The sequence below is a fragment of the Vicugna pacos genome, chromosome 9, assembly GCF_048564905.1.
Source record: "Vicugna pacos chromosome 9, VicPac4, whole genome shotgun sequence".
NCBI lineage: Eukaryota > Metazoa > Chordata > Mammalia > Artiodactyla > Camelidae > Vicugna > Vicugna pacos.
In genome coordinates this window covers 44,568,134-44,584,971 of record NC_132995.1, presented here as the reverse complement: position 1 = coordinate 44,584,971, position 16,838 = coordinate 44,568,134, and the positions used below count along the sequence as shown (strand labels likewise).

At 40.3% G+C, this 16,838-nt stretch overlaps 1 protein-coding gene across 6 annotated transcripts in view; it reads right to left on the bottom strand.

The window, feature by feature from the left end:
• Nucleotides 1–574: 574 nt before the first annotated feature.
• PHLPP2 (PH domain and leucine rich repeat protein phosphatase 2) overlaps nucleotides 575–16,838 on the bottom strand; it is a 63,368-nt gene continuing 47,104 nt past the window's right edge. For 5 of the 6 annotated variants that reach the window (XM_072967666.1, XM_072967667.1, XM_072967670.1 and 2 more), the window contains 7 exons: nucleotides 14,895–15,095; nucleotides 12,087–12,249; nucleotides 11,747–11,877; nucleotides 10,293–10,403; nucleotides 9,273–9,467; nucleotides 7,589–7,820; nucleotides 575–5,407 (listed from right to left, as the gene is read on the bottom strand). In XM_072967666.1, coding sequence (XP_072823767.1) covers nucleotides 4,253–5,407; nucleotides 7,589–7,820; nucleotides 9,273–9,467; nucleotides 10,293–10,403; nucleotides 11,747–11,877; nucleotides 12,087–12,249; nucleotides 14,895–15,095 — 2,188 coding nt within the window. In that variant the 3' untranslated portion in view covers nucleotides 575–4,252. The remainder of the gene's footprint in view (nucleotides 5,408–7,588; nucleotides 7,821–9,272; nucleotides 9,468–10,292; nucleotides 10,404–11,746; nucleotides 11,878–12,086; nucleotides 12,250–14,894; nucleotides 15,096–16,838) is intronic. The other variant, XM_072967671.1, reaches the window with a different exon arrangement.

Genomic DNA, 16,838 nt, shown 5'->3' with positions numbered 1-16,838 from the left:
TCTTGCTTGGAAGCCCTGAGATCATGAGAGACAACCAACGGAGGTGGACAGTTTAGAGGCTTACCTGGATTAGAACTGTTTTGTGAGCCTAAACCCACTACTGTCTTAAGTTCTACCACCAAAGCCATTAGGAAAGGCATGATGGCTGGATTACCCACTTAGTTCCTGCGTCACTGTTAGCTCTGCAGTTTAAGAGGAGCTGTAGATTATTTACAGGTTGAGTTCCCTCTAGTCAGCTAATAACCTGCATGTAAATAAGGACCATGTTTCCTGTCTTGGGGATGTCTTTAAACATACAAACCAAGTCAGAATATAATATTTCTTAATGTAAAAAATCTTTATTGCTATTTAAGCTTCAAAGGTGATCAAAAATATTTATTCTTTCCTTAACTTAGAGCTTCATAGTGTCATGGAATGTGGTTTCATTTGCTGTCTTCCCCTAAAGCAAGAAAACACAGAAAAATCCTAAAGGTGCTTTTGGTTAGGAACCTAATTCTATATACAAGCTGGAGAAAATTGCAGTTTCATGCTAAAATAAAGTAACAGGTATTCCGTTTGAAAACAAAGCCATGAAAAAGATACTCCATTTTATTTTATTTATTATCGTTATTGTTATTTTTTACAAACAATAGATTTGCTGCAACATGCTCTGGCTCATATTATTGAATTAAAAAATTTAACACATTTCAAAAATATCAAAAATACACTATAATGAGTCTTAGGACTACAATACGACAATGATTGCACAAAACCATAAGATATGAACTCACTGTCTGGATGGCATCCACTGGCAACAGTGAGAGAAAACCCTACAGCGTCTGGGAGAAGTGCATGGAAATTTAGAATACAAAGAGCTTATGTGTGACTGAATGATCACCAAATGAGGGAAACAGAGCAGGATTTACTGTAGCTGCTTTTCTCAATCTAGTAAGTGCTTACCCAACTATGGAGCAAAAGTCACTAACTGGAGAGAAAGATTAACTTGCCTCGATGACTGGGGAGTCTGAAAGGCCCCACCCAGAGGGAAGTAAAAAGTGACACAAGACAGTTCTACAGTGATGCTGCAGACATCACCGAATGGCTTGGAGACTAATTATTTAATAATTGGTACATTTATCAATAACAGCCAAGTGCTCCCTTATGGAGGTCTCTTCATTAGTAATTATTGAGTAGATAGAGAAGGTGAGCCTGTGGCTTCCAAGTACCTGCTTTTGCTGAAAGTCTACATGAAAAGAAGGGCATCCTTTGATATTCAGTAGATCAGCCAAACCTAACTGGCTCCATCTCCTATAAAACAGTATTCGCTACAAACAATTAAAATAGCACCCAATGATTACCAAGCTGCTCGTGCTGGCTCTTCTATACACCAGGAAAATGAATTCATCAACTTATTGCACACACACACACACTCTACAGTAGTATAATAAAGCCCTCACTCACGTGTTTGAGGAGTGATAATTCAGTGACCCTTATGGTAGCATGGTAGCTTTATGACATACTAGCATTCAAACTTTCAAATATATTTCCAATCTACTTGGATAAAAATCAAAATACCATGGTGGCCAAGACTTGTGTATTTTTCTTTCTTCCATGGGACTTCTAGACTGCTCCCCTAAGAAGGAGTGATGTCCTTTCAGAAATTCTTTTTGTTTTTTTTTTTTTTCCCCTTTCAGAAATTCTCTTAAGCGTCTCTATTAAATGGGAGATACACACAGGGACCTGAGAATCATGCAGAGGCCGGAATCTCTGGGCTAGAGATCAATGGGCCTCTGCCCACCTGGGGAACACATCCTCTGGGTAAAGTCCTGGGAAGGAGATTACATTCACCTGGAGACAGATTACTGGCTTTCACCATCTGAGAATCTAATCAGATCACACAATAATTGTAAATGACTTCATAGGTCAAGAGTTCTCTGTATTTTTGGTGATGGGCTATGGCCTTTTATCCTCTGTCTAAACAAAGAGCAATTATAGAGGGAAATGAATTAAAGGAAGTTATAAAAAAAGAATAGTCAGTTTTGGTATGGCCTATATTAAAGGGTTTTGATACAACCTAATGATACAACCTAATGTTTCCTGAACATAAATCTACCATATAAAAGAACATTTGGAATTTTAGAGTTCTTCTGACTAAAAAGTAAATAAATACATTTACTTTTAGTAAAGTCATTCCGTAACTGGGTTTTGTGCTGGTTCCAATTAGTAGGGTGGGAAACAGAAGACAAGAAAAGGGTTCACAGATAAAGGACAATTTTTAAGACAATTTTAACTATGATATTAAAGTGGTATATTCCCAAAATAATTTCCATCACTATTATCTTGAGTTTTTCCTTCATTTTCATTTTTCCTTCATCCCCCCCCCCATTTTTCCATATAAAAATAAGGCGGCAACACGCTATTGTTCCCATCTTTCTAACAGCACCTGAACTTTGCATAAACCACTATGTTCTCCACTTCAAATCAAGACCTGAGTTCTAAAATTTTTCAGTAGCTAACCAGTAGTTTGACACAGAAAAGTCAAGTGTTCCTGACAATCTGGGGACTCAAATTCCAATTCTTGAGGGGTTGAAAATTAGACAGCGATTGGTATGGAATCCCCTAAGAGTGTACCCCACTGATACACACACGCAGGCATGGGGCCTCTGAGAAGATGAAGATACATAATCATTTGTGGACAGGTCATCTGGTTTGCTACTACTGCTTTAACAAAAACATAAAAACAAAAACAAAAACAAAAACAAAAAACCCCTACATGTATATGTATAGATCAACCCTATCTTTAATATTGTTTCTTGTGAAACAAAAGTGGTTCCATTCTATTTTCTTTTTAATTGTGAAAGTATTCTAAAAATTCAAAGCACATTCCCCATTGGGTAAAATCAAGCAATGTCAAAACTTTGTAGGAATAAAAAGGAATTAATTTTCCTACGTAAATCTCCTAATGGAAAAGGCATCAGAACAGAAATATAAAAGGAACTGCATTTTGCTAGGGTTACATGGAATGTGCAAAAAATACAGTAAACCAGGTCTTCTGTAAGCTTAGGATTTTCTCAATTAAGTCCTTCAGTAATTGAGCCCAGTACTCTGAAACCATGTGAGGTGGATAAGCAGTTTTTGGAAGAGGACTCTGGAAGAGGTGAACCCTCTACTCACTTTTTAGAAAACCATCCGTCTGCTTGAGAGTGAGAGAAGGAACTTGTCTAACCTGCAGGCTCCATCCATCTGCTCTCGTTCAGCCTCAGTCTGTTCAGAGTCGTCTGCTATAACTCGAGGTTTCTTGGATGTGAGCAGCATCAGCCTCGGCCCTACATCCTGGGAGGCTGACTGCCAACTCCACCACGTGTTATGGAAAGAGGCCAACCCCCAAGTGCCTCTCCTGTGATCTGCTGGGAGATTCCTAGCAGGTGTCACATATGGCAAGGAATTATTCTCTTTTGTGATCTGGAGGGAAGTAGTCCTCACTCCTTCCCATCTTCATCCCCCAAAAAGATCCTACTCCCCCAAGTTTCTCAGGAACTTTCACAGTCTGACAGCCAACAGTTGAGTCCATTTCCCAGGGCCTGTCCTAGTACCCTCAGAGCCGGTTCCAACCCCCGATGGTCATCCTGCCTGTGGACAAACATGCCGGGCTGCCTCTAAGAAGATTGGCTCGAGTGCAGATTCAAAAATAAAAAGTTCACAGTCAATGAAAAGTGCTCTCATTACATTACATACATAAATTATCTGTTTGATTGGTTCTACATTTCCAATAAACGTCATTTCAATAGGCTGTATTCTCGTAGAGAAGAAGGAAAAGCCATGTGACTAGTCACATCACATCCCATCAGTTAGGCTGAGATAGAAGGTGATTTCTCTGTCACAGAGATCCGTCAGCAGCAATCAGTAAAGGGAATCGATCTTCGGTTATTTCCTCCACAGAAATGGTCCCTTTCCTGCCCAGGCAGGCAAATTCTCAAAATTATCCTAGGAGAGAAAGGATTAATGGCAGGTGGTAGGACTGACACAGAGCAACGTCTGCTTGCTTCCCAGCACCTCTGGGAATTCCAACACGGATCAGATGTGAAACTTAACACTGATGGTGTTTACCAGCTTATCCAGAGCAAGACCCTGATAGCTTTCACCATTTTTGGCTCTGAGTTCTACCTCCCTCCCCCATTTTTTTATGGTTTAGGAATGCAGAGGCAAGATGCCCCTGACAGGGTCCCCTCACCAACACCACCGCCTCCCCAGTGCTGCAGCTCCCAGGGGAGGGCTACAGCGCTGTGTCAAACTCCTCCGGGAGCTCGGTCCGATCCTCTTCACTGGGCTCAGGCTCAGGCCTGCATTCCTGGTGGTGTTTCATCTGTTCTTTTACTTCTTCTTCTAGGTCACGAGGTACAACAAACTGGTCCTCTGGCTCCAGCTGAGTTGGGGCAGCAAAATAGCCAGTTTTTTTCTTGGGTGCCTCTGTGGCCACTTCAATGAGGTTCAGGCTGTCTTCCAGGGGCACAATGGAGCCGTTGGAGAGTTTCTTTCCATAGAGACAGGAGGTGGAAGGAGACTTCTGTAACTCCGTCTTGTCCTTGCTCACCGGTAGGAGTATGCCACTATTCACACTGTTCTGTCTTCGGATCCCAAAAAATAATCCTCTAGCACGCTCCTCGGGACACAGGGCAGGAGGGTTCTCCATAAGAGTGGGAGAGTTATCAAGATCCCTTCCCCTACAGCAGTGGATATCCACTTCTACTTCCACCTTGCTGCCATTTGTTATGACCCCTTCAACAGGCTGGTCATCATCACTGTCCAGGCCGTTGTCAGACTGGTTACTCGAGAAAGTTGCACACGAAGGTTGACGCTGAAAAACCCCCGAGGTGGGCATCGGGTGGAGGCTGCAGCGCCTCTCTGGCCTTGGAAGCAAGCCAGCATCCAGGCCAACTGTGTTGTGTTCATCAGAAGCAGTGGATCCCACCTCACTGCTCACCTCTGAGGTGGACATCTCACTGCTGAACTCGGAGGCAATGCCGCTACTAGAGGAAGGAGTGGTTGGCTTGGGCGGGTCCTTGATGATGGTGGTTGGAGCAAATCCCACAGGTCCTGGGAGGGAGAGCCCATTCATTTCGCACGTGCAGCCTTCCTCACCAATGTTCAAATAAACCACCATCGCCCCCACATTGTCCTGACAACCATAGCTCTGTGCTAATGTGCATAGCTTCTTGGAAGCTGCTAATGGGTCTTGCACACGGCGTACTGCGTTGACAGCTTCTGTGTACGACAAGTGTTCCCACAATGCTTTGTTTCCCAGAATCAGCAGCTCATCTTGAATGGTAAGTGGAATGGAAGATATGTGGGGCTTAGGGAGGATCCAGGGGTAGAGGTACGTACAGCCCAGCATCCGGGTACAGCAGGTCACCCCATTCACTTTGTTGTCCTAGAGACAAGTAGAATGCCAACTCTGAGAAATGCAACAGTGACATAGTTTTATATCTTTCTAGATCACAATGTGTAGGGCTCTACAATAAAACAGAACTGACATATTAGGTAGTTTTTCCTAGGATCTGTGTAATTTTAGGTGGACTTACACAAAATAAATGTATAGAATTCTAAAAGGACAAAATATCCAGTGTTTATTATACCACAAATAGTTCTGAGGACCAAGTTAAAACCAATTAAAATTAAGTGGCTAAAAGGCACCTCCATCTCAAAAGATACCTGCTCTAATGTGAAGTACAGGCCTCCGCATGTTCTTAAGTAGAGAAACATCTGTTAGGAAAACAGTAAGGAGAACTAGCATTAATTCCCCATCACTAGTATTCTTTGAGAGGCCAAAGCTCAGATGGCTCACTAACAAGGACTTCTCATTTAAAGGCACAGTTGGGACTGAAAAGATTCAGGAAGATATTAAATGGCTAAGAGAATCTTTATAGCTAAAGCACTGAATCATCTCTGAAGTTGTTTAGCCTAGAAAAGGAAAGTCTGAAATCTGTGGCATAACTCATCTACTATTAGGGCTGTACCAAGAATGATGCAATTCTAAACTCAGAGGAAAAGGAATAACCCTGGTTGCAGGTTGGGAATGTTCATCTGACAGATGCTTTATACTGATTTCTTCTCAAGATAAAAACAAACAAAACCTCTAAAGCCCTCAATATATTAATTTCATAGCTGTAGTCATCTTCTGGCGGAAAATCCTGGCGCTCTCATTTATCAGAATTTGTCACAAACTCTAAATTTTATTTTCCTCATCTATAAAATGAAAACAAAGGCACTTCTTTCATGGGGGTTACTGTGACAATTAAACAAAATAATTAGAATATAATGCTTAACAAATAATAAATGTCTATAGTTAAAATACATTTATAAAAATATTTCCTACTTGTCTAGGACCCCTAAGAAAAATCTAAATATTATTTAAATTCTATAATAGACTAATCAAATAAAAATTATCTTTTATCATTTGTTTGAGAGACCATAGTTCTAGAACCCCCATAGTATCAACCACAATATAATGTTATTTTTTTGGTTTTGTGCTTCCTTGGATGGAATCTAGTCCTTACTTCAGAATTCTGACAGAACAGACAGCCCAGAAGTGAACCCACACAAAGAGACTCCATGATCTTTGACAAAGGAGCCAAGGCAGTTCAGTGGAGAAAGGATACTCTATTCAACACATGTGGCTGGGAAAACTGGGACATTCACAAAAAAAGAAAAAGAATTTACACATGAACAGCTTACACCTTCACAAAAATTAATTTAAAATAAATCACAGACCTAAACACAAAATATGAAACTTCCAGAAGACAACACAAAAGAAAACCTATGTGACCTTGGGTTTGGCAGTGAGTATTTAGTTACAATACCAAAAGCATGATTCATGAAAGAAGAAAATTGGTAAGTGGGGCTTCATTAAACTAAAAACTTCTGCTCAGCAAAAGACACTGTTAAAAGAATGAAAGACAAGCCACAGACTGGAAGAAAAATTTGCAAAACATATCTGATGAGGACTTGTATCCAAAATACACAAAGAACTCAATAATAAACAAACAATCTAATAATAATGGGCAAAAGATCTGAACAGAGTTCTGCTTTGCAGTAAACAATGTTCACAAGTAACTGTTAAAGTCTCCTTGAAAGCAAAAATGATATGCTAACTTCTGAAAAAGGAGAAAAGTTACAAAATAGCAAATACTGATGCCTCCTTAGTAAAGAAAAGCAAAACAAAACACCAGAGTATACTAAGCCATATATAATATAAACAGGAAAAATACTGTGAAGTTTTGCATTTCAGAACAGGATGTCAAACTACAGAACTTTTTCTTCTGTTTGGAATAACAAACCAGATGGAAATTACTCAAGAGGAACACTTACATTCATTTCATATGCTAGCTATACATCTAACGGATCACAAATCAGAATACTTCATTTCTAATTAATTTGCTTTTTATTTCTGCTAGTCACTAACTCATTAGATTTTCTTCTAGTACTATTATCTGGACTGGATACAATTTACAAGGCTTGATAGGAAGAACAAACAGCCCTTCTACTGCCTCTATGCAGAACAGCATTTGTTAGATTCAGGGGGTAGAAGTGACTGGTGGAGAGCAAGATTCACCTCTGTTATGATGGCTTTTTGGTCCTTCACCCTTTGAGCCTCCTGTGGGTCCTGTTCCAGGCTAAAGACTTTAGAGAGGGGCACTGGTTTCCCACTTCGGCACAGGACTGCTTGGCATGTGCCAACATTGGCCACAGTCAAGCTAAAACTACTCGTTGGATCGGCAGTGTCAGGGCGAATGTAACAAAGGAGGGCAGAGGAGCCCAGCTTCTGGCCAGCCATTCCTAATTTCCTGTTTAGAAAGAAAAGAAAATGAAAACATGGTAGCTAATTTTACAAAAAAGCAATGGTCCTTCGTGTCTGTGGTTTTCTTGTTTTTCTGCAACATGACCGTGAACCTGCCTCACTGTCAGCCACCTGAAGGTATCTCTTGCTGTGAGTGATGATGGTGAAGAGAGCCTCGCCTTCTACTCTTAGCTAAGAAATTTTACAGAAAGGGTGAGGGGAAAGGAGACAATGGAGGTGCAGCTTTCTCTGCTGCTTCTGCTCATGTCTGATCATAGCTACAATGACCTAATTCAGTGGCTTCCAACTTTTATCACCTGAATAGCTCATTAAAAACAATTCTGGGCCCATCCCCAGAGTTTCTGATTCAGTGGGTAAGGGGCTGACCCAAAAATCTACACTTCCAACAAGTTTCCAGTAATGCTGAGGCTGCAAGTCCTAGAACCACACTCTGTGAACCACCTGCTTAGGTTATAAGTTCCCTGAAGGAAGGACCATCGTTTTCCTTGTGTTTCTCCCAAACACGTGGCATCTATCCCCTAAGCACTTGGTATACAATACTAAGCACAGAGCAGATGCTGTCGGAAAGATTGGGTTTCAGATTCCAGCTCTGCCACTCATGGAATCCTCAGCATGCTAATGCTCTGAGAAATTTTTCTGCTTAAAATACTCACCTCTTTGGCTTGCTTTGAAAAATTAAAGATACAGTATGAAAAATGCTTGGTACAGTGTCCAGTTCTTGATAAGTGCTTCATAAACTAAGTTTCCTTTCTCAAACCATTTATTTTGCCAAGGCCCTAGGCTCAGTTTTATTACTGAAAAATAGAGTCATTTAACCACCATGTTTGCTTTGTGTTATAATGATGGATAAAACCAGCTCGGGTTCCATGCTGTTCCGTTTCAACCCTAGTTATACAAGGTATGACCTCGCAGCTGTACATCTCCTTTAAGCAGCCGACCTGTTGTGAAGATGCTCCATTAGCTGCTAAGATATTTTTTCAGAAGTTTGGTTTATAGGGTTTTTGCTCTTAAGTGGCTTAGACTTCAGTGAGAGGATTAGTTGGTCAATCCTCAATAATAAGTATTCTAAACACAAGAACGTGATGAGAGGTTAACCTTTTGTAGGTCACTGACTCTGGAGAATCTCATAAAAGCTTATCTCTTCCTTCCCAAAGGCGCGCACATGTGCGTGCATGCACACACACAATGTTTTGTGCATGATTTCTGGGCTTTCCAGATTCTCAGCAGTCTTTGGTTCCAACAGAGAAAACAGATGGCTCCACAGGCTCTTTAAAGAGCCGAAGTCCCCACATTCCATGCTGATGCAAAGAATGGTCACGCAACACGGAGCACGATCTCACCTTGCTCCGGTACCTATAATTGAGACCTTGACCTTCTGGCTTAGTGAGATTTTCTAAAAGTAGAACTGAGTTAGGAATTATTCAACCCATCTGCTTACCTGTGAGATACCAAGAAGGTGTTAGCCATGAAAACTGTGTCATTGGTTGACTGCTGTACCTCTTCCAAGAGCACATCCGCCATGGTACACTGGAGTAGGCGAGGGAGTTCCTCATTTCGGTCCCCATCAAACATGCCATATACAGCTCCCACCCCCTCTGCAAAGTTATCCACAGCTAGAGCAGATACACATAGCCTATCACAGAAACAGGAGAAAGACAAACACCAAAAAGAGTTAGTGGTAAAGCGCTCTCCAGGGAGCCTTCTTTAGAAAAGTACGTATTAATTGATGGTGGAGAAGAATAGGAGTAAAACTTAATCTACACATGAAAAAGTGTTACATAAGATAATTAAGCAGCATCTTAAAGAGTTGATGTCATAAGAGAAGGGGAAATGCAGCCACATTCAGGGGCAGTACACATTAGCTTTGCACTGTTGCAGAAGGCTAAAAAGATTAAGTGTTTTTGATTAAGGACTAGTGTCATCAACACCTTTCAGCCAAAGACCCCTAGGTGCACAACACACCTGTGGCTAAATAAGTTGGGTATATTATACCTCTCAACAAGAGAAAGCACACCATGGGACTCTGGGGTATGTCAGAGGATATTGGGAAAATAACCTAGTACAGGATCTGGGCTTTGATTGTGTCATTTTGGGGAGGGTCTAACAAAGTGTGGGATCATACTAGATTGGTGCTATAAGAAGGCAAGAATATTCTACAGTTAGGGATCTCAATAAATCTTATCTATGGGAAAGAACATTAGCGAGGGGACAATGTTATGATTGGTAAAGAAAGCAGCAGTCACTCGTCTTAGTCATGAGAGGGGGTGCTGGGTATTTTGTGGAACGTACATTCATCTTGTTTTGCCTTACTGGCTCATGGTCTCAGAGGGAGCTTATCTGATGTTGGAATCTTGTGATTTGTTTACATCCAACAGGAGAACAGCAGCTAGTTTTCAGTATTAGATCAGTTCCCAGATGTCGGGGGAACTTTCTCAGTTTCCATGGCCACGATACTCACTTGTTTCTCTGCCCAGCCATCTCAGCCAGTCCATGGCTCCAGAAGGTTGATGTAACTGTAGAATCAGTGGTTGGCAAAGGTTTCTGATCAATTTTCAGGGTAGTGATATGGCTGTGGGAAGTGGAAGAAGGGAAGATTAAACCATATACGCTTCTGTATTTTACAAAAACTATCCCAGCATATGTTTTTATAAGATAACCAGTTGACAGACCCAGATTCATTTCCAGAAAGACTAAATAAAGGAGTGTGCTGACCACTGGCCAAGAGAGAAGAAGGAGAGAAGCAGCAGAAAAAAATAGGGGCCAATTTTATTATAATTGATTCTGTTCATTTCCATGAAAAACTAAGCACAACAAAGATTTCTAAGTTTCAACCAATTGTCTACTTATTTTAAGTATTTTGATACAGTGAAATCTTGGCATTGTCTCTTAGATGTTATAATATAATGTGATCTGTGCCACCTAAACCACCTAGCCTGCATCAGGCCACACAAGATGGCTGTTCTCTGGCTCTCTGTACGTCCCCTGCTCGACCAGTGCCTGCCTTGCCCACACCTGACCCACCTGACTGACCTTCCTTCTTAATCATAGAACCTAATCAGTAAATGCCTACATACTTGCTGGTCCCATCCCCACCCCAGCTAGTGACTGTTCTAATCTTTAGATCAGAACTATTTCTACTATGAAAGTTTATCAAAGGGGCAGTGAGGCACATGCTCCTCTGCTGGTTTTCCAAGTAACTGATAAGCCAACCTGACATCAGTTTCCTCTGTAACTGGCAACAGCCCCACAACTCAACCCACCACCCCTATAGCCAAGATGACTGTCATGTCCTGCCAGCTGTCTGCTGCACATGGTCGGGTCTCACTCTAGGACCTTGCTTCAGACATGTAAGATCCCCCTGTCCATTAAACCACTGATGTCTCTGTTGCTGATTCTGGGCTCTTTCTCTGGTCTTAAGTTTGGGCAAATGCAGGGCCTGCAGGCCTGTGGGGTACAGCCCAACACCTGCCCTGTAAAAGTACTGGGTGCATGGCGCCTCTCACTCTCTTGTCTTCAGAGATGGCCCGTACTCTGTCTACGGACAGTGTATCTACTTTTACCTTAACCTAAGCACCCAACCCCTACACCTCATGGCCTTTCTCTCGCCTTCTGAAACAGCCTACACTCTATGTAGTATGTGTCTCTCTAAATAAATCTACCTTTACTTAAAAAAAAAAAAATACTGGGGGGATGGCTGAGCAGTAGTCATGATGCTGAGCTCTACTACACATGGGCTGACTACTGGATAGAACATCCATCAAAAACTGAATCAAAGAAGAGATCTGAGGAGCTTTATGAACAAATTCATTCTATGCCTTTAATGAACCAAGGTCTCCACAATCCTTAAGAAGAACCACACAAGGCTGGCATGACTAGGAGCACACATGGTTTCAACTTCAAAACGCATCCTACCTAAATGTGTCCAGTGTCTTGTGTTCCAGAACCAGATTTGTATTTCCAGTCAGGTCCAGGTCTTGTAAAGTAGCAGGCAGAGTCTCTGGAATCAGGATTTCTGTCAAGTCATTGCAACTTAGGTCTACAAACTGAGAGGAAAATGAAGAGATTAGGTTAATTCTTAACTCTGTCTAACCCTCAGTCTCCTACTATATCCTGAAAGGAAACTTAATTTCTTCCCAGGAATCAATTAAATACACTGTGATCACAGACTGCCGCTTTCCTTATGAGACAAGAACCACCCCAGTCACCCTCCTGCCACTTCCCTGGGAGGACATCACTGCAGCACACGAAGTACCTGGATCTGAGGCAACTGCAGTATCTCGGGAAAGATGCTGATGTTGTTGGAGTGTGCCACCAGCGTGTGCAGCCTTCTGCAGTTTGCGATGGTCGTGGGAATGGTTTTAAGCTTGTTGCCACTTAGGTTCAGCTCCTCCAACTGCTCCAATTTATTTAGTTTGCTGAAAAAGAAACACCAAAATACCACACTGCATCCAAACGAGCAGCTGCCAAGCAAGTTCCACAGAGGCTAGAGCAGAGGTGAACGGTCCACTGCCAGGCGCCTGCCCAGAAGGAAACAGTCACCAGAGTGGGTGAACAAGGCTCCTACGAGCCTCGGCCTCGTCCCCTCTAGGTGCACTTCAAGGGCTGTGGCTTCACCTGCTTCCCTTACAGATGCTGGGTCTCAAGGCGTGAACACCTTCCTGTACCTGACTTACAGGAAGTGCCTAAATCAGCCTTAGCCTAGGGTTGGTCAACTAGTTATGGCATTTGCTTTCCACTAACTAGCTGCAAAATACTGGGTAAGCTGAAGTCAGTGGACATCAATATCCTCAGCTGTAAAATAAAGAAGTGGTACTAAATCATAACTAAGATTCCTTTTGGTTTTAATTTTCTACAGTCATGTATTCCTAACATAACCCCTCTTCATGAACAGTTGTCAAGTGCCTCCTGTACACCCAGCGTGGTGCTGGGAACTGTGAGGTAGGGGATTCACACTGTCCCAAAAAGGTAACCAAAGCTTTCTGCACAGTAAGATGGCTAACACCTTATCTAGATTATTGCAAACTGCTCTGATTTCTCTTTATCTGTTGATTTTAAAAATTATAAAAGTAATAAACTGCTGTAACATAGAAAGTTTGGAAAATAAAGAAGATCAATTAACAGTAATACCACCAATCTGAAAAAAGTTACTATTTTCATTTTGCCGAATTTCTTGCCGAATTTTTCATATGCAGATCTAGTTTACAGGAAATTTTTATCCTGTCCCTTTCATATAACTTCTATTGCTAGAAAATCAATAGTTTATAAAAATTAAGCTAAGTAAAATCGTTTCTTTCTTATTAAAACAATAACACTGAAAAAAATTGAAAAATAGAGATGAACATAAAAAAAACTTTTAATCCTTGATAATCTCTGATGACATTTTGGTGGACATTATTCCTGTCCTTTTTAATGCATAAAACTCTATCTTTCAAATTAAAACATAATGCTTATTATACATACTGTTCTATAACTTGCTCTTTTTTTGGTTACTTAATAATATATTTTAAAAGTGGTCCCATGTCCAATCTCACACTTTTCTCAAACACTACTCCCAACTTGGACTTTTGACTTTCCAACTTGTAGACAGAAACGAAGTGTCTGTATCGCAATCAGTCTTTTACTGAGCACCCAGAACTGTGTTAGATTCTGAAAACAGTCCAAAAGAAACAGAAGACCTGGATTGTGCCTGTGCAATTATAACACTGTTCAGGAGATGACTTGACAGTAGATTTATTATTCAGTATACAATATACATTTTCTTTAATATACTGCTCCTAAATTCCATTTATTTTTATTATCTGTATTCAGATTACTCTAATGTTGTGTAATCTCCTGTTAATTCTCGTCTTTACCTCTAACTACTTAGTTTCACATTTTCTGATGTATTTTAAGTTTTACATTAGCCTGCTTTTGACCCCTCCAACAATAACAGTGCCATCAAATTAGGCAGAATTCATTAGTTTCAGAGTATTACATCTGATATCTCCCAACAGCTTCCTAAGCTAACATAACTTGTCAGTGGTGTGTCATTTTCACTTTACATGAACGTATTTGAGGCCAACTGAATTAATCTGATAGGATTTCAAGAGATCTATCACATCCTGATATTAAGATTCCACATTCACTTTAAAAGCCACTGTTCAGATTCTTTCAAGGACAAGCTTATCCCACCTGTCTTCTATAAGCTCCAAATATTTCAATCTCTGTTTTCTGAGTTTAATACATTTATAAGAAAATTTGTAAATCAAAATTAGAATAAAATATATAAAATTAGAATAAAATATAGTTTTGTTTTCATTCAAACATGATATATTATATGAAATACATACATTAATTTCATCCCAATTATATCAAATGTCATTTCCCTATCTTCTTAGTTTTTGAAAACACGATTTTTAATGACTACCTTCACAGATTTTTCTGGTGTTAAATTTTCTAAAAAAAAATTTTTTTTAATCAAATGTATCTTGGAAGATATTTATTTTTCCACTAATACTGTTTAAAACTTGGACAACATTAAACGTCTCTCTTAAGTCTTATGAATATAGCCTGGCTAAATACTATTCATCTCTTCCCCTAGGAAGGCCAACTCTTGCAGTGCAGTTACCCTTATGTGTCTTTGACATCCTGCATTTCCTCTACTGCACTGTAACTGCTTATATACTTGTCTATTTCCCTAATTGGACGGCAAGTTCCTTGAGGACAGAGACTGTAACTTAATCACCACTGTTTCCCCAGAACTTACATAGTACCTCATATACAGTAGGCATTCAACATATGTAAGTTATTTCATAGGCCTGTACCTTTCTACGTTGAAAATCCTCAGACTAATATTTAGTAAATAGAACTAAGAATTAAACACATTTTAACCACAACTTCTGTGGTTACTGATACTTAACAACCGGTACAAACAGATTTTCCCATTCAATTAGTGGAATCACAGCATCAGTAAGTCAGTCAAAGTAAAGCAGGAGCACCTAGTCAGATGGCTGTGACGCTGTCTGACAAAAGCAGAATTCATGTCACGTGTCTGAAATAATCAAAGTTTGTGTTAGTTTACCTTGCGGGAAAAGTCTGTAGCTGGTTGTTTGCAAGATGCAAGATTCGCAGGTGCGGGTGCCCCACCAGCACCGGCACACACTGATCCGTCAGGAGGTTGTTGGTCAGGTAGAGCAGCTGCAGCGCACTAAGACTCTCCTCCCCAGCGCAAGCAGATGGCAGAGACTCCAGACTATTTGCAGATGCATTCAAGTATCTGAGACTGCCGGAACACATGCAAACCATCATTCCCTTTATGGCTATTTGTTGCCTTCTTACATGCAGACCACATGCCATCTCAGTACGTTAACAGTGACTTTCCATGCTCCCAAACTCATGACAAAAGTAATTTCCACCAGGTAGTTTTCTCTGATTGATTCTACCAAACTTCCTGTTACTCAACTCACGCAGGCCAAGTAGAGAGGAAAGAACATGGGCTTAGTTGGGTTTCCAGGATTCTGTAAGGGCCCAATTCTAAACCAGCTTCATGCTTTACTGGTTGTTTGTCCCCCGAAAGGAAAGGGTGTTGAGTATCATGTTCACCAATATCTGAACTCTGAAGACACCTTTTAGAAAGATTTTTGTCTGATTTTAACAGGATCGTATTTATTTAGCCAACCCCTCTATAATTCCCTAATGAGTTTACAGGCTGTTTCCAGTGTTTGTTACTATAGACATTTTAATGAGCACCTTTGAGTCCCTACCCAATTATTTCTTTAGGCTACATTCCTAGAAGCAGAATCTGTGGGGTCAAAGGCTATACATGTCTTTATGATTTATATATATATATATATATATATATATATATATATATATGAGCTGAGCTCCAGTAAGGCCATACCAAACTATACTTCCACAAGAAGGATATAAGAATGCATTTGTTCTCACCTTTGTCAACAATGAGTATCATAATTCATTTTAACCATCACCAGTCTCCTAGGTAAAACATGGCATGATTTTAAAAATTTGCCCAGCACGGTGTTTGGTATACGCAGGAGATATTCAATAAAAGGCAGCTAATATTATTAAATTTGTGTGTTCTTAAGTCTTTTTCAAACTGTGTGATCCACATCACTGTTTAGCTTTTAAGCTGTTGAGGATTCAGTGTGTCTGTTTCTATCTTTGTATGGCCCAAAAGTGCTCTGTGCAGGGTTAGTGTTAAACATCACTGACAATTTGCTAGAACTGCTAGGTAACTTCCTTACTACAGGACTTCACAGTTGTAAACTAGTTTTATTCAGACTGTCATCAGAATGAAATGGACTGTATTGTTAATTAACAATTAAGACTCTACATAAACTTTCCAAACAGAAAATTTCCCTCAAACGTTTTTTAGAATTTCCAAAGATTTTATTTTAGGAAAATCCAACCAAGTGTATTATACATGAAGAAATGTATAAGCTGCCAAACAAAGAACAAGATAGACACTTGTGGGCGAAATACTTTTGGTATGTCTCCTTCAGCCTTATGTTAAATTACTACTGCTTACCTCTGCTTATCTCTGCTTTCTCCATGTCTAAACTGAAGACAATACTGCCTTCTCCACACTGCCAGAGAAACTAGTTTTCATTTAATGGTGACATATATGTTAAATAAACCTGATTATGGGTATTAAAACAGGAAGACACACTATTTGTTAACTTACAACTGAGAAAGCAAATAATACTTTTGGAACAATGTTACATTTAAATGCACAGTTTTCAAAGCAGGGAGTAAAAAAAAACCCTTCAAAAAATAATATAACTGTGTGATAGCTTGGTAGAGCTGGAAGCAAAAACTAGATTATCTTCAGTGTTATGTCCCTTTCTCCCTAATGCAAAAGCTGAAAACCGCCCCCGGCAAAAAGCTGTATCAGAATGCTGCAATCTCTCTTTGAAGATCGTAACTGTACTCCTTTCCTGAGATGAAAGCCTGAACCTTCCCAACCTGGTAACACCTGTTTAAAACACCATAACTTCCTAAGTAT